Source organism: Numida meleagris, chromosome 6, assembly GCF_002078875.1.
Source record: "Numida meleagris isolate 19003 breed g44 Domestic line chromosome 6, NumMel1.0, whole genome shotgun sequence".
Taxonomy (NCBI): Eukaryota; Metazoa; Chordata; class Aves; order Galliformes; family Numididae; genus Numida; species Numida meleagris.
This window is the reverse complement of record NC_034414.1, coordinates 37284897-37308260: the sequence shown is the minus strand read 5'-3', so window position 1 is coordinate 37308260 and position 23364 is coordinate 37284897. Positions and strand designations below refer to the sequence as shown.

The 23364-nt window shown below is 41.1% G+C and overlaps 2 protein-coding genes across 9 annotated transcripts in view; one reads left to right on the top strand and one right to left on the bottom strand.

Annotated features, from left to right (window-relative positions):
- Positions 1-20841, top strand: part of RALGAPA1 (Ral GTPase activating protein catalytic alpha subunit 1) — a 118746-nt gene extending 97905 nt beyond the window's left edge. For 6 of the 8 annotated variants that reach the window (XM_021403348.1, XM_021403356.1, XM_021403352.1 and 3 more), the window contains 2 exons: positions 11227-11351; positions 19502-20841. In XM_021403348.1, the coding sequence (XP_021259023.1) occupies positions 11227-11351; positions 19502-19659 (283 nt within the window). In that variant the 3' untranslated portion in view covers positions 19660-20841. Of the gene's footprint in view, positions 1-11226; positions 11352-11978; positions 12586-19501 lie in introns of those variants that run through there. The other 2 variants (XM_021403350.1, XM_021403351.1) reach the window with 2 other exon arrangements.
- The window catches only part of INSM2 (INSM transcriptional repressor 2), a 3030-nt gene continuing 973 nt past the window's right edge, over positions 21308-23364 (bottom strand). Inside the window, exon 2 of the mRNA XM_021403363.1 lies at positions 21308-23353. Coding sequence (XP_021259038.1) covers positions 22400-23353 — 954 coding nt within the window. The 3' untranslated portion in view covers positions 21308-22399. The remainder of the gene's footprint in view (positions 23354-23364) is intronic.

The following is a 23364-nucleotide window of genomic DNA, read 5'->3' as shown; positions in this document are numbered from 1 at the left end:
TTCACAGAAGGTATGTGAACTGAAATTTCACAGGGGACATGATGGTTCCTGATTCTTAGTGATAAACCTTTGGGGCCAGCAGGGTTGGCATATGGTTCAGCATGATATGAAGGCTTGGGTTCCCTGGCTTCACTTCTTTGGCGTGGAACTGATAAAACCTGGCTCTTAAGTATTGTTTCACTGGACACCAATCATGGGCGGCAGGAACTGCCCATTTAACTCTCTGTGGGAAGGAAGCCCAGACTGCATTCACAATAGTACCATTGTAGTGTTGCAAACTGCTCTCAACAGCTTGACAGCACTAGGGAGGAGGTAGAAGGGGCTGATTTACTAATTGCTATTCAAAATAAAGGAAGAGGGAAGTAACTGAAAATTCGTTTCTGTTTTCATCATGTCTATGCCAGTCTTCTAGTTCTGAAGATTGCAGAAGACTTTGCTGCCATCCAAAGAGACTTACAAGTAGATTGTCTTGTATCTTCACTGCAGCAGCCCAGGGTAAAGATAAAACATTCTCGAGGTAGTTGTAATGTTTAAGTGCAGATTGGAATTAAAGACAAAATTTCTCAATTGAGAATTATCTCTGTTACTGTGTAGTGTGGAATTGCAAGTTAATTTGTGTCTATATCTGTAGTCTTTTTACTGGGTAGCGTTTAATATTATTTTATATATTTAATTTTGCAGTTTTTGGCAAGATGTTCATGAAAGGCATTTTCATAACTGTTTCATCAATGAATACATCTATATATGCAGAGAGTACTTAAGATAGAAATTTAAACTTTTGAGTATACTGGAATAGTGGACTTCAGCATTCATGCGAGTACTTGAAGCAGAGCCAGTTTTACTTTTGTATTTTTACATGCATGAACCTTGGTTACTGGAGTTTAAACCAGAACAGTGCTGAGTGTCGGAATACAGATAAGCTCCTCTCCCCAAATCTGAAGTCAGTGCATGTGGCAGCACTTCCCTCTCGCCTATATATTATTTGTAGGCTGACGCAATGGTTGAAATGGCTAAGCATCTCTCCCTGGCACGTTTGGGGCAGCATTCTTAATAAACTTCGGCCCTTTGGCTGGTCGCGTCATTGCTTCTCCTGCGGCTCATCTGTAACACAGCAGTGCCACATTGGAAGCATTTTGTGAGCCACTCTGTCTGCCTCAGGGAGCCTGCTTCCAAAGGAGTCCTGAAGCTGGGTACCTGTGATGGTCTGCAAAATAATTAACACAACACACCTTCTAGTTTCATTGATTCTTGTCTGGGCAATGTTAGTAAGACAAATCCTCCCTGGAAATTGAAGTGGAAATTCTGCCTACACAAGAGCTGCACCACTGTACCTTCACTGTTTTATTTTCACCTCCGTAGCCTGTTGCCACAACATAGGCTAGTGGGGCTGTTTGTGAATGCTGTAATTAGTCTTCTGACTACATCACAAGTAAATTTAATGAGTCATCTGTTACAGTCTTGAGGTATTCCTCCTTCTGATACTGTTAGTCATTTGATCTTCCTAAATCATGCTAAATTCATGCTAAATTGCAGTTCAGGGTTTGTAAAATTTGTAAACAATAAATGATAGCAAAACGGAGACTTTCTTCTGTATGTTTGTGTTAATCTGCTGCTGCTATATTTCAAACAGATAATTCATTGAATGCCCATTCTTCCTCTTACTGCAGAGAAGATTATATTTAAGTCAAGATTAATGGATAGATTCTGATGTTAAAACCCAGTCTCTGAGCCTGACGTTCCCTAGAGGCATATAGTGCATTAGTTTAAGCCAATATGCTGCTTATCATAGATGCTATGACACTGTCTTGAATGACAGTTTACTGTACTTTGTTACTGCTTACTCTGGTAATAAAATCACTATATTGTGTTCTTGATAATTACAGTATTAAATAGAAACTTAATTTGATTACTGCACATTTAGATACAGATAGTTCTTAAGTAATTGCCCACTGTAAAATTTCTGATACTCATTTTTTCTCTCATGAGGTGTGTTTTGTCAGTGTCTAGCTTAATACTTAGTTCGGTCACCTTAGCTGAAAAAGCGTTGAAAAAAAATCAGAATGGAATTTTCAGTAAAAGGCAGTACCTTTTATCCTTTGGGGTTTTTTTGAACCTTGTTGTTTTAAGTTCATTCCTTAAGATGCTTTCATTTGCCAAAGTCCTTAGAGTAAAATAACTTCCAGGCTGTACAGAGTAGAATAATTCAATAAATATTGTTAATTCTGAATTTTTCATCTTACCTTGGAAATTACTAGACATCTAAGTGTCATTGTTGTCATTTCTTTTGCATAAGCAGTTGATCAGAATTAGAATCCATTCAGTTTAATAAGTGTAATCTCAAAATATTTTGATATGGTTATCTTAAAATGATAACTTTTTATAGAGTTGTTTTTATATAGTTTGATTCAAGAGAATATTTATATAAATGTGAGATTTATGTTAAGTCCATTACATTTGCAGTTTAATTCTACGGATCTTTGTAAGTGCTTTTTCTAAAGGAGCTTGGTACAAAGTGGTTACATTTTTCATTTCATAATTGAGTGTTTTAAGTGGTTAAGCATAGTCCAAATTTTATCTAATTCCAGTTTGTGTTAATGGTGCTACACTCACACTGCTTTAGCACCTGTTATGGATTTTGAGTCATCTGGCAGCCCGTGGGACTTAGATAAAGAAGTACCAGGTGTCCTGCCTGTCTCTTAATTGAGACGCAATGTAAACAATATAGACTTGGCAATATGGTTACAGGAATGGATTAAAGCCTCGCTTTGTCTGCTCTGATGAATCACAGGTCTTTCTTCACAGAAGATGTTATAAACTACTGAAGAATTTAGCTTTAAGATCTGATGGAACAAGATAAAAAAATAAACAATATATCCAGGATGTTCCTAGAAGGACAATACTGGTTTTCCAATGAAAATGTAAGCATCAATTACAATTTCTTGCAATAATTTAGCAATTTTGAAAGTGTTTACACAGTAAAGATAAAGATTCTTATACAAACGCAGACAAAGTCAATGCCTTTCAATGTATAATGTGGTGGTAAACTAGGCAGAAAGCAATTCATTGACTCAGAAGCACTCAGTGGCTGCAACTTCACCTAGCCTATGCTTACCCTTTTCATCGTTTAACTACAGTACATCTATATTGGAATTAATCACATTTAACTGTCAAATTAGTACTCTTAAAGAGAAAAGCTTCTAAATGGCAAAAATGTACGTTGTCATAATTTACCCCCAAACTTTCAATTAATTAAAATATATTGAACTTTTTAGTAGCATAAAAAATAACATGTAATTTTAATTATATTCATTTAAGGAATTATGCGAGTATACGCATTAAAAACAATTTTCAAAATCTAGAATGATGAGATCAATTTGTATGGATTTATCTAATATTTATTTTCATATTTTCATCATGAAGATATATAGCGCAGAAATTGCCTCGGAAAACCCTTTGGCTGTTACAATTTGTGTTGAAAAAGATTTTTGTTAATGCTACTAGATACCACATTTTATGTTTACTTAAATTCTATAGTCTGCTTTTAATTGCTTTTAAGTAATTGCTTTTAATACTGACTTTTAAGAAGATATCTACTTTATTTGGTAGATTGTGGTATTAATGCTTTACTTCTTAAAATCAGTGGGTTTGGATAATTATCACTAAGTTTCTTCCACAGCTTTAAGATACCTTCATGAAATGCAACTCGGAAATTTACTTTAAAAATATTACAGTGAGTCCTCTGAGTTTTATGTTCTGTTTTATGAGTAAGGAAATAGATTGTTATGTTTTGCAAAAGTGCTGTCGCTAATATTGAGAAGGTGGTTTCTCTAGGGGAAAACATCACCTTAGAAAACTGTAAAATTATTCACCTTTTCAGTAGTGTCAAGCATTGTAATTTTTTTTCTTCTCTTTAACCTGAAAATCTTGCATTGGATATGAGAGGCATAAACTGAATTCTGCTTTATAAATCATCAGTGATGTGGATAAACTCCAATTGCATATGCAGACACTGCTTTCATTTACAGCATATCTGTGTAAACAGATGCACAGAGCAAAATATTTATGTGCCAATTTTCAATATTGGTAGTATTTAAGAAACAGAGAAGAATCGAGGTTGTCTTTGAGAAATAAACTGACTTGAGTTAATAGAAGTTACAGTTGGGAAAAAGAATCTTTGTATACTGTGCAAAATGGATGCGGAAGTCACTGAAATGCATTAAGTAGGTGCTACTTCTACAGAGTCACTTTTCAGAGTAGAGCAGAACTTTAACTATTCCTCTCTGTGTGGCCAGTTGATACTGATCACCCACCTACATACAAAACGCAGCTAGTTGCAGGGCTTCCAGCGCTGGATCAATAGCATCCCAACTTACATCCTTAATTCTAAGAGCCAACAAAAAGTACAAATTGTTGTGACTCAGTATGAGTTCAACTGATTTGACAACCGCTGAACAATCTCTTTCTTTCAGTGTGAGATTTCCCAGGAAAAAAAAATTTCCATTTCTACAAGTACGGTGGTTGGGTTTTGTGAAATTCTGCTAAGGTTTTAACCTTGGTTTTAACCTGTACTTGCTCTCTTTTTCTGGAGGCAACCGTCCTTTCACTTTTTTCTGTCAGAAATTGTAATTTACAAGGAAGAATGTGCCTCATAAAACTGTTGCTTTCTTCATTCTAAATACCTCAGATTGTAGCAATTAATTCTGTGGGGTTTACACACCTTTTCAGATCAGGGATCTAAAAGCTTAAAATCTCCTACCAACATCTGCCATTTTTTGTGCCTCACTATTTTCTCTTTTTTTTTTTCCTTTGGTTTTTAATACCCTGGGAGCTTGTTTGACTGTAGACAATATTGCACTGTTATTTCTCCTGGCAAAGAAGTGAGTTTCTAAATTTGATGAGGGGGTAGATGTAAACAAAAAGGTGCCATCTTATGTTGCTGTTCTTAAAACATTGTTAATCTCTTCTATGTATTGTACATGCAATCAAAAAAAGCAACCTCTTACAGGTGTCCATTGATCCTACAAACAAGTATCTCTGGAAGACTTTCATTTTCCAGTTAAAAATGGAGCAGTACTTTGGGTTCTACTTGTCTAAATTGTTTTTCAAATGCCTGACTTGTACTCTCCACAATCATATCAATATATATTGACTTCTTACATGATTTTGCTAGCAGTTGAAATTGCCACGGATGCAGCTGTATACGTACTTCTAACAATAGTTTGTAATTTAACCTGAGAAGGTCCATCATGCTATTTAGAAATGCATTCTCTGGCTTTTGTTCTAACAGGTATTCCTCGGCAATTATCAGAAGATTCTCTTTTTCCTAGCAATGGAATCAAAGACTCTCGGATTCTACATACCGTCAGTGTTGTGATCACATATACACTGTGACACCAAAACACTGTTATATTGTGATATGCTAAACAGATGCGCACATACATATATAAGCATAAAAAGGGAAGATTTATTAACAAAACTTTCATAGAGGTGCTTGATATTGTGATTTTTGTTCAGTTTGTCTGAATGAGAGACAGTGATGGGAAAAAAAACAAAAACAAAAAACAATAGCCTACATTTTTACTCTATTTCACAGACCTTTTGGAAATTCCATTCTTTTTGTTACAATTCTGATTTCTAAAAAAAACAGTTATGTTTTCACTTTACTGGGCTTGACCAGCCCATCAGTTAAGGGGCTAGAAATACCTGCAGCATTGCTGGGCTTACAGCTTGAAACTTCATAGTTGCAGAGTATTTCCTGAACTACTGTGACCTTGATGCGTTTTAAATCATCCTGACATCATGCTGAAGTCATTTACTAAAATGGAAGCTGTGGCATGAGATTTGATTGTTGTATCTAAAATGGTAGATACTTTCTTTTGACAGGTGGAAAATTACAGGTTTTCTGCCACTGATATCTTTTGGTACTTCACACATACAGTCATTTAAAATTTTTTTGAACAAATGGCATACTGACCTTTCAAAGAGTATTTGCAATCGTTAGAGATCTTTCTGTAACCATTTTTGTGTATTACTGCACTGTGCCTTCAACCCTTTCTAAATTTTCCATCTTTGAATATGTTCTCCAGCGTAATCTTTCTCCCTAGAAGTTCCTTAGGAAATCTGTTGTGATAATACATTTTCTCATGCCTCTTGCTCATTCCTCTGTCTATCTGTTGAGCAAGGTATGTGTTTCTTTACTCATCTTACTTGTAAGGCAGCAGCGCAAAGAGTTTTGAAAGTATGCTTACTGGATTAGATCCCACACAAATACAACAAGAGGTAACTCAGTAGTTATATCAGTCATCTAGAAAATGAGAGAGTGGTTTCCAATTTTGAGGCCACATCAACTGCCTCTTACAAGAATGTCATTCTAGCCATTGGAACTGAGAACATTTTGTAATGGGTACACTTGGTTCGCTGCTGAAATTGCTCTTCGTTTCATGAAACGTCCTCATCACAGGGAGTGTACATGCTCATCTGTATAGAGCAGTGGTTATGGTACTTCACTGAGAGAGAAGAGTTCCTGGGTTATGGCCCCTGCTCAGGAAGTCTTTGGTGCCAACACTAGAATTTCTTCTCCAGCCCTTTTGTAGATCTAGCACACAGATGCTCCTTTAAGACAGATTACACAATTGTGAAGAGCCCTGTTCTTAATTAAAGTCTTGAGAATTTTACTCCGAGTTGAAACTACCTTTCCTTCATATTTTCTCAGCTTCAGATTAAATGAAATTTTAGGATTGGTACTCCTTTGATGATTATAATGTACTAATCATAAATCCGTTCTTCTTTAATTGTTAAATACTAGATAGGTTGCTTGCAATACATACTACTCAATTCTAAAGCTTACGGGCTGACTTTTTACTGAGTTTAGAGAGATGTAAATACAAACAGGAAAAAAGTGTAGTTAGAATGAGATGATACATCTATAGAGATGATTATGAATAGATGAATTCAACGTGAGAACTTGAAAGATGGAGACAGTAGAAGGGACTGAGCAATGGGAAGTACAGCTTATGGAGATTGCATGGTTATAATTGCAAGAAAGAAAAAATTTGAGTCAGATACTTAGAGATGTGAGTAATTAGGAAATAGATTTCCTCATCAGATGGAAGGATGACAAAACTGAATAAAAAATGGATCTCTGAAGGAATTGTTTTGAATATGAAAGAAGGAGATGAAGATGGTGAAAGATGCATGGAAGAAAAATATTTTACTTGTATTGTCATGACATATGTATAACCATAGACCATGGATAAAAATGACCATAGACCAGTCTCCCTATACTGAGATGTTGTACAGACTAGGCAAATGTCTTCTTAGTAGCTTTGATCAAATTGATCAAATAGTTAACAACTATAAAAATAAGTAACCTGCATTCATGCTAGGAAATGGCAGATTGAAAGTGATATCTGAAGAGAATGCCTCATCTAAATGGGATGTCCTGAAAGTGGGCTCTACAGTTCTGAGTATACAAAAATTCACATCAATTGTAATGCAAATGAAATGTTAGTTGCAGTGACTACAACCTGAATGACCTGTAAAGGCCATTCTGTAAAATTTCTATGGGCTTGTTGTTGTTATATTGTTTGTATATTTCAAGACTATAACTTCTGAAAAAGTATAACAAAATCATTTCATCAAATCTTTGGTTGTTTCATTATGCTTTTTGTGTTAATTATATATCTGCCAGTTTTTAGCTGACAGATTTTAGTGACTGTATGTACAATTAATGTATATCCTACATTTTTATCCGTTCTCTTTTTACCAGTTAGCGCCTTCTTCAGAAGCAGAAAGTTTATGGCACAGTTAGTTTGTGTTTAGTCACAAACTTTTCTTTTTAGTCACAAACGGATTCTTTCTCCACTGGTTTGTCTGCGCATCCTTGCCATTCCATCTTAATTGGGATGCCAGTGGCAACATCCACTCACAATAAGAATGTAGCTTGCATTTCCACTGTTATTACTAGTCATTGAGTTTGTGTGTGCCAATCAATTTATAGGTGCTAATAACTCTTCCCTAGAGAGTAGCATTTTAAAGAAATAAATGTCTAGCCTAATAGAGGTCATGCAGGAATTAACTACCATGGGATTATCATCACTCTTTCAGATAAGTTGCATTCAAATGAAGTGTAGAACTGGATTATCTCTGTCACAAAAGGATAAAAAAGTTTTAAAATACTAGAATGTTCTTGAAGTATATGCAAGTAGAAGATGTAAGTGTCCAAACCTCAGCTACTCATTTTCTAACATAGAGGAGCTGCTCTTCTAAGGAGATTTCATCATTTCTTAGTGCAGAATCCAGCAAGTTTGGGACTTGGCTTTCACATCAGATTTGTGGGTTTTTGTTTTTTTTTTTTTTTTCTTTTTTTTTTTTAGCAGAGTTCTGTTTTTGACACAGTGCAGATACTTTTGACTGCTAAGATGAGAGGCAACCTGGCCAGCTGAATTACCTTTCTCCGGGTGTGCTAAGTGCGCATTTGAATTAGTCTTCTAGAACTGGTATAAGCATGTCCTCTCCACTGAGTAACAAAAATATCATTATCCTCTTCAGTCAGCATCTGTGTCAAGACTTCTTTATTTGGTTAGGAGATGAGTATATAGATTGGAGAATAAGAAAGTCCTTGTTGCATTCAAAGTGGCAACTTCCCTTCATTTCTGCCTTATTTGTTTATAAGCTTTGGATATAATAGGATAACCTAAAAGATTTTCTTCAGAGACCTCTGAAAGTAGAGCATTTTGAAAGGAGGTAGGTGTCTCCACCCTACTTTACCATGAAACATTTTACCCATTCAAGCAGACTTATAAAAACAGCTTGTTTTGATAGCAGCCTGTTCTCCTGTGGGCCTTCAGCCTTTGCTTCCTGGCAGCACCTTTGGTGCGAAAAGAGAGTGATCAATTGGGAGACTATCAGTGCCAGCATGCATAGAGTGATAAGTTAACACACCACTGGGAATTTCTAGGGCCCACCAAGATACTTCACTTCTAATGTGCTAACAAGCTCATTTTTCTACCTCTTGCCTCTTCAGTTATTTTTTTTTTCTCAGAAGAGCTTAGAAGTTGAGTGCATCAGGCATAATGAAAAGCTCTGTAGGAGGGAGAAGCAATAACCCCATTTTTCCCTTTTCAGCCAAATAGAAAATTAGTTTCTGGTAATACACAAAGGCCAGTATTTTTTGTGCAAGGGGCACTGCTGTGAATCAAAGGACTCTATTAACTGCAGAAAATTCAGCAGCTGTGAATCTCCCCCAATGAAAAAAAGTGCTTTTCAACAAGTTGTGAGATACATAGTATTATTTAGACTTCAGCCATTGGTTTCATCCTCTACCACTTATACGTAGCCTCTTAAAAAATGTGCTATATTACTCTTCTCTCTTAAGGCTCAATACTGTGTTTATCCCCCAACCTAAGACCCATTACAATAGGAGATTTTTGTATTTTCTCTTGTCCCAGTGCTTCTATTGTAGCTTCTCCAGATTGAGAATTCTGCTGAGTTTCAGCAGTCCCCAGACCCAGAAGACAAAAATTGGAACACAAATTTTAAAGGAAAAATAGTTTTGTAGTTTCACTTGTAACCAAGTTGTGGTCTAAGGAAACACCACTAAGGCAATTATATTCAATAGAAAGTTGTTTTCAGATAATACGTTCTCTCTGCATTCCTTCATAATTAGATGTACTGCAATATATATTGTAAATATTGTACATAGGAAAATTCTGTAATAGTTGAGCTCTGGTTTTAATAGCTAAGATGAAGGGTATTGTTTCCAGCTGTAATATAGGGCTGAGAATTTTATTATCATAGCTGAAAACAGTTATTTAAAATGTTAGCACTTGCTACTAAAAACTGTAGTCACTTCTAATGCAGTTTTCATGTTTAATTTACTAAAATATGTGTGCAAGATACAGAGATGAGTATTATCTCCATTTCACAGACAGAATTTCTGAGTCCAGAGGGAAGTTTCCTCACTCCCTCTCCTGTTCCAAAAGAGCAGCAAACTAGAAGTCAGAACTAACAGCCTTTCAGAAACTGATTCTGAGTACATTCCTCCACAGAATGCTGATTTGGATTTTATTGTGCCTATTTTTTGTTTGGTTTGTTTGGTTTTGGGGGTGGGGGCTTGGGTTTTTTTGGGAAGGGTATGCTAGGCAATATGTATGTGTATATATGTATCAGGTGAACATGATTTACTGTCTACAGATAAAATACAGAAACAAAATATGCACAGTCATAATCGTCTGGAGCAAATTTTGATCATGTTGTGGTTATGTAAGACAGCTTGGGAAAGTCTCCCACATTCAGCATATTCAGTCCAGCTGGAGGACTTCAGAAGTTGTGAGAGAAAAGGTTAACCGATTTCTCAGTTCGGGAACTATACGACATAAAGTCAGCATGGTAGTTTTTCTTGATAATTGTATGTTGCTGCCTGCTGCTCTACATTTTGACAGCCATTTCCATAGTTGCTTTCATGAACAGCAGAAATACTCTCTCTTTTTCTCGCTCACTCTGTGCTAACAGCACAATCAGGCCTGCTGGAACAAGCAGCCTGGAGAGGGTTCTTCAAAAGCAGCAACACTTCAAGACACTGCTCTCTTGTCAATAATATCAGAGAGGGAGAACATGGTGAAAAGGAAGAAGCACAGCATTTTGCTGTCAGTGCCCTGCCAGCACCCTGTTAGCTGGTATTTAGGGGTCTTGCAGATTCTTTACAAACACTCTTGCTTGTTTTAACAGCATAATCGATGAGGTTTTTTTCCCAATACTCTAATTAAACTCTGTATTTATCTTAGCTGCGAGTGTGTTTAGGGATTAGGAGTTTGTTATTGAAAAGTGCAAAATAAATTATTTTGTTAATGCTCATGTTACTTTTCATGCTGTCCTCTTAAAAAATGTAGGATTTTAAATTTAATTTTAACCAGAGTGCAGCCGAAGCATTTAGTTTAGAGAGAATTTTTAAACTGCTGTTGTTTGAAAAGATTTTCAGAAACTGTTGTATAAAACGTGAAAAGGGGATAATGTAACAATAAGGTTCACATTAATTGTGTTTGTCTTACAGTTTCTATTATTACAGTGCTTCAGATAATCTTATAGTTATGTAAGGAAATAAAAATAAGTGTGTGTCATCATTGAAATCCGTATTTAACAGCAATAAGAGCTCTGAATTACTAGACACTGATATTTAGCAATTAAAGTACATGATATAAAGTGTTCCTTAATTCTTGGCTGAACCAGCTATGAGGAGAGAGCGCGATACCTGCAAACAATTGTTCAGCATCACCTAGAACCTACAACTTTTGAGGATTTTGCTGCTCAGGTTTTCTGTCCAGCACCTTACCACCATTTGCCCTCGGATGCAGGTAAGAAGAACAGTGAAGAACTGTTTTTATACAATCCTACATCAAATGCAGTATCCTTACTTATAAAGAATGAAGATTCAAACCTTTTCATATCATTAATGGTTTCCATTAATCTGAAAGACTATATGCACCTATTAAAGAACTTGAACAAAGTTACCTTTAGCCCTTTTTCTTTTGTCTGGCATCGTGAGCCAATGCCAGATGATAAGACGTGGCAAGCTCCTTTAATGTAGCAAGTGTATTTTCACAATGTATTTTATTCCATTTCCCCATGTAAAATTTCCATGATTTGTCAGTACTGATTCATGTAGGCTAGTTTAGGCTAATGTAGGCTTCTTTAATATCAGTATACCTTCCCTGTAAGAAAGTTTTAAGCTCTCTATGTTTTTAGAATGAAAAGTTCAAAACCAGAAACCCCAGAGCCTTGCAATCATCTGTTTACAGGTTGTTAATTGCAAAGTTATTCTTAAAGTCACTTTTGCTTTCCGCCATTTTATAAGAGGATACTGCATTTTCAGTTACTAATAAGAAAATCGGTAAGAAATTGAATAACTCAAGGCCTTCCTGTTCTGAAATTTCCTGAACTCCTTATGATTATTTCATTTATTTTATTTCCCCTCTTTTTAGATCATTAAATATCAGTTCTGTTTATCTGAAGGTAAGACAAAGTGTCCAAAAAACCCCTTTGTTCCTATTACTTTTACTAGAGCACTAAGCTTGTAACCAAATTGTATGCAAACTTTCCTTGTTGCCCTTGTTCACACTAAAAAGAATTTCACACTGATTGAGAAATGACCACTACATCTTCTTAAAGTTTTAGTCTTTTACTAACCTCAGGTCTGCATGAAGCACTAACACTGGTTCTGGGATTAAGGTAACTAATGGTAGAGACAGTTGTTGAATGAGTAACACTTTATTGTGTTGACCTTTGTTTCTCAGCATGATCAAGTAGTACTGAATGGCAGTGGTGTGTTTTGTACCCTGTACTGTCTTTCATTGATGTTGTAAGGCGTTCTGCAGTGATAACATAGGAGAGAAGGAGAAGAAGAATGCGTAACACTTGAAATTCTTTGTTCAGAAACCCTTATTTAATGTCAAATAAATCAAAGTGCTACTGTGGAAAAGCTGTAAATCTAAATAAATTTTGTAAGAATTAATTCGGTAAGTTATTATCTCAAAATTTGTTTTTTAATTGATAAAATATGCAAAAATAAAGTACAAAATTATGAAAGCATTCTGATTAGGTCTGCAGAAAGAATGACTGAGAGATGTTAAAACAGTGAGATTCTTTTCTGTGTATGAGTAGAAGTTAGTTTCAGAATAGAAGTGGTAGAGCTATCCCAGTGCAAATGATCAAAACCAAAGGGAAACTAAATTAAAAGGCAGTAATTTAAAACTAATTAAATTGGTTCTAAGATAGCAACATAATTTAATGTATGAAAACATTTGAATCAGAAAAATCTGTAACTGGAAACTTTAAAAACTATGACAGGGATACCAATCCTTGCCACTTTTCCTACCTAATGCACTCAGTAAGCATTCAGCATCAGACACTCCGTGTAGTACATATTGTAGTGTGCTTCTGCCGGTTCACTTTTGGAAATCTCATTCCAGGCTACGTGGTTCTGTGTTCTTCATCTAGTTCGTTCTTTCAGGGAGAAGCAAACCCGCTTCCCTCCATTGCACCAAACTAATACAGGACATTGCTCCAGTGGCAATTCCTATATTCCCTTAAAAATTGTCTGAGTCATACTTGCTTCCTCTAACTTGATCTGGAGAAAGGATTCTGAAAAAATTGATTTGTGTCTTAAGCTTTCTCTCACATGTGATGGTTTTCTGCAGGAATCTCATTAATAAGAATTTGTGATGCATTTCACATCTGAGTGAATGCGTGTGTTTGCACTCCACAAAACACAGTGTCCTGTCTTAAGGGAGTTGTTCTTCTGGACCTTGTGCCATGTAGTAGCAGTCATCTCCTGGACTTGATTAGTCCGGAAACCACTAGTTTCCAGTTCTAATGAAGGTAGACCTGTGAGCAGGATAGCTACAGATGACCCTCAGCTTCGAAGGACCATGATCCTAAGAAAGATTCCACCAGATTTCAACTTTCCATGGTCCCTGGGTCGGGCAGCTCTTGAAAGATGAGTACAGAGGTCTGAATTGTTCCAGGATTGCACATAGGAGCGGCACTGGAGTCCTGCCTGGGCATCCACACACACTCATCGCCCCCAGAATGACTCAAACAGATGTTTTCACGTCACCTGAAAATTTCTGACCAGCTTCTAAAATTACGTTGCAATTATTTTTCAAAATAGAAGATATTATATGTCTACTGTTTATGAAAAGAACAGACCAGAAATAACTAGAAAAAAATCCCAAATATTAGATGTTAGAGATTTGATTGTTTACTTGGTTCGTGATCTCAAAGCTTATAGTTGTTGAATATGTTCAGTTTTTATAAAATATTGTACACATACAATTGCTACTCTAAGACAGATATATAGAAACAGTGAAGCTATAAAAGCCCACCACCAGGCATTGTAAATTTTGTTGTGATCCTGACAGCTGCTTTCAGCTTGCCAAATTTTTCATTTAAACTATGACAATTGGCCTATAGAGAACATGCTGTTCAGTTACAATCTGTACTTTTTCAGTTTATGAAAGCTTAAATCCTTAGCAAAAACTGTTTCCATCCTTAGTGTGGTTGCTCCTTGATACAACGTTGTTTTGGCTGTTGCTATCTAGATGTGTAAGTTGACCTGTCAGGACATCTACAAAGTCCACCTCCTCGTGCTTAGGGACTTGACTAGTGTAGTGGATATGCTGCTTCTTTTTTTTTTCAGTTGAGATTTACTTCTACTTAGTCACAGAGTATAATTCATTTGCTGCTGCATTTTTTACTTTTTGCTGGCTCACAGAGGAATGAACAGAGGAACTGCAAACTAATATTTCCTGCTATACAGCTATTGAGTAAACCCAATTTCTGTGACACCAGAGTAAGCCACGAAAACTGTCAATGACGAGCTCAATGATATTGAAGGACTTATTGACCTCATGATGCTAAGTTTCTGAGTTTTAAATTGTATTGACAATTTACTTTTGGCTCTTCTCTATGGTACTTTTTTTCCTCTCTGCTACCATAAATAAGACTGCAGTATGGTGAACCTCATAAAAAGGGAACCTCTCTGCCATAGTATCTTACTTGTGATGCCAGCAGAAGACCTTTTGATCCCAATAATCATTCCTGTATTTTCAAGCCAATGTTCAGCACAGTTCTGCTGGCTCTCTCCCACAGTCAGCAAGGATGCTGACTTTCAGATAGAGAAATGGGGGAATGTGGAGGCAATGGTTCTTCAGCCATGCACAAGAAAATCTCATGTTCCAGAGCCTGTGTCATCATCTACTCTGCTGTTTGTTTGCTGTGTATCTTTGAATAGAGAATCTGATAATCTTTTTTATCCTCTCTTAGCCCTTCACAGATGCAAGTGTGGTGCTTTTCTCACTGCAGAGAGGTCTAACCAATGCTCTTGCTGGTGGTTGAAGTTTGTTATTGAAAACACACTTAAAAGCAGGAATGTTTTATGTTTTATGCTGTATGTCTGATGGGGCTGTGAAGAGTTTCTTGTTATTCCTTCTCCAATCCAGACTTATTAAGATTTTTTTTGTAATTCCAAATCAGAGCAAAACCACAGAACTTAATTAAATTTTCCAAAAATTCCACATTGGACAACTGAAACTGAAACATTAAATGCTTCTGAATAGTTGTTGACCACTTTGGTCATAGTAAGCTGAGGATCCTCAGCACTTTGAAGCAGTAAATTCAGTGTGGACTAGAACAACCTGATCTAGCTTTAGATATCCCTATTCATTGCAGGGGAGCTGGACTAGATGACCTTTAAAGGTCCCTTCCAACTCAGACAATTCTGTGATTCTCTGACTGCTGGAGACCCAAACGAATCAACTTTGTACATTTAATGCAGTCTACTGAAAAAATGGAATATAGTTGTCCAATTAAAAAAATCCCATACATACATGTACCAAGGGATGAAATTAAAGCAGCATGTATGGTTCTAATTCTGCTTTTTCCTAGCTTTTGAACATTTGACTGTACAGATTTTTTGTTTTATAACAACATTTAATGTGTAGGTCTTTCCATTCCTGTTTTTGCTTAAGGCATAGGACAAAAGAGAGACTGTAACACTGTTTAACAGCCATAATGATTCATGAGCAAAACTGAAACCTCAAGATCCACCACCAATTTCTGCAAACTGGGGCAGTGCAATGATTTGTGGTGACAGCAAGCTGTCTTACCTCTGCCCAAACCTCTACCAATGTGAAAGAGTGGAAATGTTGACAGTGGGTGTTCGAGGTTATTTACTGACACAGAATAGGTTTCTCCAGTAGTCAGCTTTCCAGACAGGTTCTGAAGAGTATTCTTTGCTGGACATAAGCTCTTCCACTCATGCTTCATAAACCCCTTTTGGTTGTGCATCTTTCTCGTGTCTGGCTCCAGCTCTTTCTCTCCTACCCAGCTCCAGGTCTCCAGGCCACTCATCATCTCTTCCTCTGCTTTTCATCTTGCTTGGCAGCTGCTTTTGCAGTCTTCCTCTCTGTACCCGCTTCTTGCTTTCTTTCATCTTTTCCCAAAACTGTTGATAGATATAATGCCTTGGCCCTAGAAGGCTCTGCTGAGCATGACTGATAGCCTGGCCAGCTTTGGGCTGGTGTTTGTGAGTGTGGCAGAAGACACAAACTATTCAAGTGATTGTTCTCTTCCCTGGAGGTCAGGCGAGGCGGGGCTGAAGCATCTTATAAAGTCATCAGAATTTGCTAACATGGACAAATGGTATTTCCCTGGGTGATCGTTCACAAAAAAATGACACTCAGGAAAACACTGATCACAACACTGATCAAAATAACTGATGTGATAAATCCAGAAGTCTCAACAGGCAACATATCAGTGCCCCACTGCACTCGTGGTCTATATTTTTCACTTCTGCAAGTCTGAACTGTTGAGTGAGATGTGCCATGCAAGTGGGTGTGCTATGGTGTATCTGTATCACTCCACCGCAATTCTCTTCTAACCCAGTCTGTGTAGTTAGGATTCCATTTTATGTTTGAATAGCTCAATTCTGAGACAAATAAAAATCATACTGTCTTTAGAGGATCCTAAAAATTGCAGATGTATTGGGAAAATGTCCCATTTAAACTCCCCTGAATAGCTTCGATGTTCACAAACAACTGAGACAGCTTCACACTATGATCCCATGCTATCAAACTGATATCTGGCTGATCAAACTGCTTCATGCTAGTCTGGTCAATTGTCAAGCCTAAGAGTCTAAAAATAAATGAATGACTTGAAACATTTTTCAAGCTCTTAAAAAAGCTAACTCATCTATTTTGTTTATTTTAATTGAATTTTCTTGTTATAGGTCAATTGAGAATAAGGCCTTCTTATTTAACCCTATTTTTATAGTTTGGATAACTAAATATTTCATTGCACAAAGATATAAATTTTCAACATTTTATGCTTAAGATTTTAAAACTGAAGGGGAAACAAAACTTGAAAATTTATATAACCACACTTAGTATCTACGTGTGTGTGTGTGTGTGTGTATAGATATATATTCATATCTAAAATCCAAAGAAACTGAGTTATGAATCAGTCTGTTGATTGCTGTCAGACTTTAAATATATTTGAAGTGCCATTATTCTTCACTCTTCTGGTGTGATATGTTCAGATGTGAAAATCACTTTACATGACTTCTGTTCTTTAGCAACTCCAAGTCAGTTTCTTAAGATTGGACTATATGTGAATTCTGTGATTTCTAATGTCTGTTTGCAGAAATTATAAACAAAAAGTTAAGATATGACAGGAATAATACCTTGATTGAAATAGTTGGAGTTGTAAGGCTTTCCTTGATAAAATTTTGAAGTTTGGTTTTACTCCTGAACTTGGACTAACTAGCTCAAATCCAATGTTTTTTCTTCTTGACGTGATTTCCGAGTCTCATGTTGAGACTGGCTATAATTGTAGCATACATAGAAAGGTGGAACAGCTGGGGAGCAGAAGCCATATGTCAAGTTGCCATTTGTTTTTCCTTCTTGCTTGTGCGTGTGTGTGTGAGTATTTAACTGTTTTCACAGACTTTGAGAAAACATTGCAGACAGTGTTTAGGATGTTATCTCAGTTGCTATAAATAAGGTTGCTGGATCTGGCTAATGTCATAGAATTCTTTTCTTTCTCTCTCCCTTCCTTTTTTCTTGTAATGCTTAGTTGGTAAGTATGACACCGGATTTCTGAGCTGTTGCTTCATTGCACATAACTAACTCATCCCTCTCTTTAACCTGTAGCATGAGCAGCAATTACATAATGAAATTCGAAATTCTGTTTTCTGTACTCATCTGTTAATACCCTTCAATCTCTGCGGTTCGTGTCTCATGTCTCACACCTGTTATCTTTTATCTTTTCTCCTCCCCCTTCCTCACTTCTTTCCACTTCTCCTTCCTCATCACTTCTTCATTCTCAACAAAGAAAGAAATGCTGTGATATTTCTTCTCCTTCCAAAACCTCCACTAGAAAGCATTGGCCACATCAAGGTAAAGGGCAAAGGCTTGAAACGGAAGGTCTTTCACGCTAGCTGTGAATGGTATGCTGTGCAAAACAACAACGGTTATTTTCTGTTCTCTAACTTCCACCGTTTGAAATGCTTTAATTCCTTGTAAAATTAGAACAAGATAGAATTTCAGAAAATGAGAGTGCATGTTTCCCTGCCTGCCTTTTTTTATGAGGCGCAGTAAGTCAGGCATTATCGTGCTTTTCCAGATTGTTTGGCAATGAAGTCTCCAGCTCATGAAGAGAATTGCTGTCCCCAGCTGGGGAACAAATAGCAGCCCTTTTTCCTCCCCGTCCCCTCAGTGGCTGGTGTCAGCTGGAAAAAGAGAGTGTGGGGCCTTGGTGGAACGGACAGGTAGTGGCCAGGCCAGGAGGGCTCCAGGCACCAAACCCTTCAGGCTTATGGCAGTGCTTTAATTGTACTCTCAGACTTGCTACTTGGTGAGCCATGATTTTATTTGAGAGGAGTCTTTCCAAAGCAAAGTTCTGTTTTTAGCAGGGTTTTTTTGCACCCATTACATATGAAATGTTAACTGAGAGAGAAATATCTTCCGTTCTGATTATTGCATTATTATAATTTCAAAAGCATTATCATGGTGCAGAAGGAATAGCAGGTGATATTCTGGCTTACCGAAGACAGCAGGGGTTTCCCATTGACTTCTTCAGGACTGAGCTGCTGTCTGCAGCTTATACAGCTCAGAAGTGGTCAGTGGCAGTGGGTGGACCAGGGCCGGGCAGCTGTCGCTCTCTGCAGATGGCTGATCAAATCAGTTTAGGTTTGTGCATGTGAGTTTGCAGTGTCCCACTTCTGTACCCAGGAGGCAGAATGTAGTTGCCATGTTGCGCTGCCTCCTTCCCTCAGTATCTATCAGCAGAGGTGGGCCAAGCTCTATGAGAAGGGCTCCTGTGGGGACGTCGCTGGGGAGCAGCTCTGGGCATGGGGATGAGCTCCGCACCGTTATCTCAAATTCATCTTGTTCCTTTTACAAAGAACGTGGGATGCGCAGTGCATCCAGCTCGTACGATCTGTTCAAGCTTTGCCTTGTGGGCCCTGCAGGAATTTGGAGCACTGACCAAAGTTCAGATGGGAAGAGGCGTTCTGCTCTCCCAGCTCACTCCACCTTTTCAGTTTCATCCCCAGAGCTCCCTTCACATGCGATGGGCTGTTATCTTCCTTGCTGTCATAAAGACTGTACTCACTGGGGCGATGGCGGGCATAATCCCTCCCCATCCCTGCAGGGAGTCAGAGAGGGGTCAGTCCCGCTGCGTAGCAGAGTTACAGTGCCCACCTCAGCGCTGCGTCAGCGGCCGAGGGCAAGGGTTTCCATGGCCTTGCAGCCTGGTGGCCCCTGGCACCACCCTTTCTCTAGAGCTGGTGCTGCGGCAGTCACTGCGGCCACCCGCAGCTGGTGAGGGGCTGGTACACGTGGTGGGCTGCCGGCAGCACGGAGCTCCTGCCTGCCCTCATGTACAGATGCCCACGCCGCAGCACAGAGGCAGCACTGACGGCCTCGGTTCTTGCTGTCCTCTGCAGGCTCCTGCCCAGAGACTCAGCCGGGAGAGCCTCCAGCAGCAGCAGCAGCAGCGCAGGCGGATGGAACAGACTTAGCCTCACCCATGTCTCCTCGGACTAGCAAGAGCCGCATGTCCATGAAGCTGCGGCGCTCCTCGGGCTCAGCCAACAAGTCCTGAGGAAGGGATGCCCGCAGCTTTCTGACAGCACTGCAGCCTGCAGCTGGAGGACAGCACCCGGCCCCCGCTTACCCTTCTGTGTGCTTGTTTTAAACAGTGACACTGGAATTTTACTTTCATATTTTAGCTTTTTTTTTTTTTTAGTTTTTTTTTTTCTTTTATCAAACTCCAGGCTTTTTTCTTTCTTTCTTTTTTTTTATTACAATTTTTTCCCCTTTTTTATTTAGTGCAGCCTGCCCTCTGTACCTGTTACCACGCTGGGTGATGGGGACACCTCCCCAGAAGTCCTTTTTAGCTCTGGTTGATCTGAGTGACACACAAATTGGAGACTGCCGTTTGGTTACACCATATTTATTGTGCCCCACTGCAATTTTCTCTGAAACAAAGAAATATGTACAATTTGAAAAATGAGTGTACACTTTTAAATTGGAGTTGCATTTGTGAAGTCTCTGTCAGATGTCACAGTGCTAATGCACGCCTGTGTGCAGATTATTTATGTTAAGAATAAAATACTGCAACAGCCTTCCAGGAGTTACAGAGCCCAAACGGAGTAACTTGCGTGCAGCACCAGCTCCTTCCTCACAGAGCAATGCGTCATGTCATAGCTGCGCAGGTGGTGCCATAATCTATGCCAGAAAAGATAAAAATCACTGTGCTGAAGTTCTCCTTCTGCTTGGCTTCCAAATATTTTTATAACGTTTGCTTTTCAAAGTGGTATCAGTAGTCAGTGCCACTGAGTTCCATGAGTTTTAGCCTTTCTCACTGGGCTGCTGGGCTAGATGTGTGTCATTGTTCCTTAAACAAACAAAGAAGCAAGCACTTTCCTGATCTAAACTCGTTGCTCTGACGCTGTGTACTGCAGAAGCAAAGGGAACACGCTGCAGGACCAGACCTGCGGTGCCACTGATTCGAGCCCAAAGCGCAGCACCGTACGCGCATTCCACCCATCCAGAGATATTTTCCTACCGGAGATGAGATGCTCACATTTTGGGGCTGGCAAACAACAGAATGCTGTTAACAAAATGTAGCATGGCATCGGTACTAACTGCATGTGTAAATATATCATATGGGCAACAGTAAAAATATAAATTATGTATTGTCATTCATGTAGTATCTACAAATTTGTAATGGTTGAAGAGAAGACATGCTATTTAATAATACAATAAAATTATTCTTACCACCTTTTGTGTATTAGTCATTCACCTCAGAGGCTAGATTTTTGCTCCAGTTTGTAAAAGGTCAGCAAACTGCGCGCAGAGCGGCTACGAGGGATATGGGGCTTCCACTCCTACCGAAGCTCAGGGTGGGAACCAGCTCAGGGGGGCACTTCCCCATCTGCCAGGAATTATGTGTGGGAACCCCATCCCCAGATGTGGGGAACACGGTGCCCGGGAGCGCAAAGTGCAGCCCAGCGCTGCTGCTGACGGTAGGAACAGCCAGCAGTCGTCGTGTGTCTGCAGGCTCCATAGCCTTTTCGCTTTGCTCATACAAGCTGAGAAAGGAGGACAATGGTTTAAAAACGCACAGTGACATTGAGTTCAGTGACACGAACAGGTACTTTTAGCTGAACTTCAGTTACCACCAAGGGTCTGACAGACACACTGTTACAACACAGTGCCCATGGCTTCCGCGTGAGCTGCAGGTGGGGCCTCGGCGGGCAGCACAGAGCAGCCTCACGGGCTGCTGGATGCTTTCTGTTTTCCAGATCCTGGAACCCAAACACGAAAAGTCCGCAAAGGACACGTGAAATGAAGCGTTATCGCTCGCTCTCAGCCCTTGGGCACGATGCATGTGAGCGCTCTGTCGTGTGCAACAAAATGTAGAAGTAGGGAATTCGTTGCCTTAATGAAAAGGTGGAAATACTCTGCATGCTCATTTCCCAGCGCTGTAGTGAAGGCTGCCCGGGATCAGTTTGGTTCTTCAGCACTCACCGAACGACCTGCTTCTCCCCACGGAATTCAAGCAAGGCGTTCGCTTTGTTTCAGACCATTTATTGAATTTGCTCGTCCTTACTTTTGGCCTCATCCGCGATCACATTTGGAAACAAGCAGCACCGCGTGAAAATAAATAAATAAATAACCAACCGAACGAGGAGGTACAGCCCGGGACGCCGGTAGCGGGCGGGATGGCCGCGGCGTGTCGGAGCGCCGGGCAGGGGCGCCGGCAAAGCCCGGGGGCACGCTGCGCTACGGCAGCACCGGCCCGGCCCGGCCCCGGCTGCGGGGCAGCCACGGGCTGGCAGGAGCGCGGGACCCGCGGTAGCCCCGGAGCTGCACGCACCGTGCCGGAGCGCGGACACACGGAAGGAGCGGGAGATGCGTACTTAGCACGGAGAGCAACACCTCGCATCTTAGCAAGCGGACAGCACGAACAGGTTCCCATACGATTTGCTAGCTATTATGTGACCGGACACCGACTGAACAGGAACATTCACCTTCCTGACTATTTGGTACATAATACAGCGAACGAAACACTTCACAATAACTTCAGTGGCGAAGTTCGGGGGCTAAGGCTATTGAAACAAGGTCGCTAGGTCGGGCTCCTTTCTCACGAAAGAAATAGTTCCTCTCTTTAAGTACCGTCTGTACAGCCGCGCTCCCGCCCGGGCCGAAGGCAGCCCGGTACCGCCCGGCCCGGGGCCGCGGCCCCTCCGCCTCGCGGCCGCGAGGACACGAACCGCGACGTTCCATAGGAATTACAGCGCGGCCGGGCCCGGTCCGAGCTCGAGGCACCCGGCGGGCTAGCAGCCCGGGCGGACGGGCACCTGGAGCAGCAGGACCTGCCTGCCTTCCGCCGGGTGGCACTTGCTGGCGTGCCGCGCCAGCCCGGGCGCGCTGAAGAAGGTGGCGGGGCACTGCTTGCAGGGGAAGCCCTGCCGCTCGCCGCCCGCCGCCCCGCCGCCCTCGGGCCGCCCTGGCGGCGGCGGCAGCAGCAGCTCGTCCCGCACGGCGTGCCACAGCCGGTGCTTGTCCCTGATGTCCGCCGAGGGGAAGCGGGCGCCGCACAGGTGACAGCCGAAGGAGAGCTGCCCGCGCTCGGGCGGCCCGAGGGGGGCGGGCCGCGGGGCGCCGTGCGTGCCCAGGTGCTTGCGGAGGTAGGCCTGCCGCCGGAACCGCTTCTGGCAGCACGGGCACGAGAACGCCTCCGCGCCGGGGGCCGGAGCGCCGCTGTCCGCGCCGCCGAGGTGCTGACGGGGAGGCGGAGGCGGCGGGGGCTGCGGGGCGGCGCGGGGCCGCCGCTCGGGGCTGTTCTCCTTGCCCGCCGGGGCGGCGGCGGGGCCCTCGGCGCTGGGGCCGGGCCGCGGTTTGTGCCAGCGGCGGTGCGAGGCCAGGTTGGCGGGGCAGCTGAAGATCTTGTGGCACTCGGGGCAGCGGTACTCGACGCGCACGATGCGGGAGCAGCGGTGCTGGGCCAGCGCCAGCGGGTCGGCGTAGCGCTCCTTGCACAGCTGGCAGATGAACTCGCCCAGCGGCGTGCGGGCCCCCGGCGGCTCCGCGCCCGGCCGCCCCTCGGGGCCCTCCTCCTTGATGCGCAGCCCCAGCACGGGCGAGGTGGTCACCTCGTCGGCGAAGCTCAGCTTCCGCGTGGCCTTCGCCTTCTTGGCGGGCGCCTTGGCCCGTGACGGCCGCTTCAGCGCTGGGACGGGCGGCGGCGGGGCCGCGGGCAGCGGCGTGCGGGGAGGCGGCGGCAGCTTCTCGGCGGGCG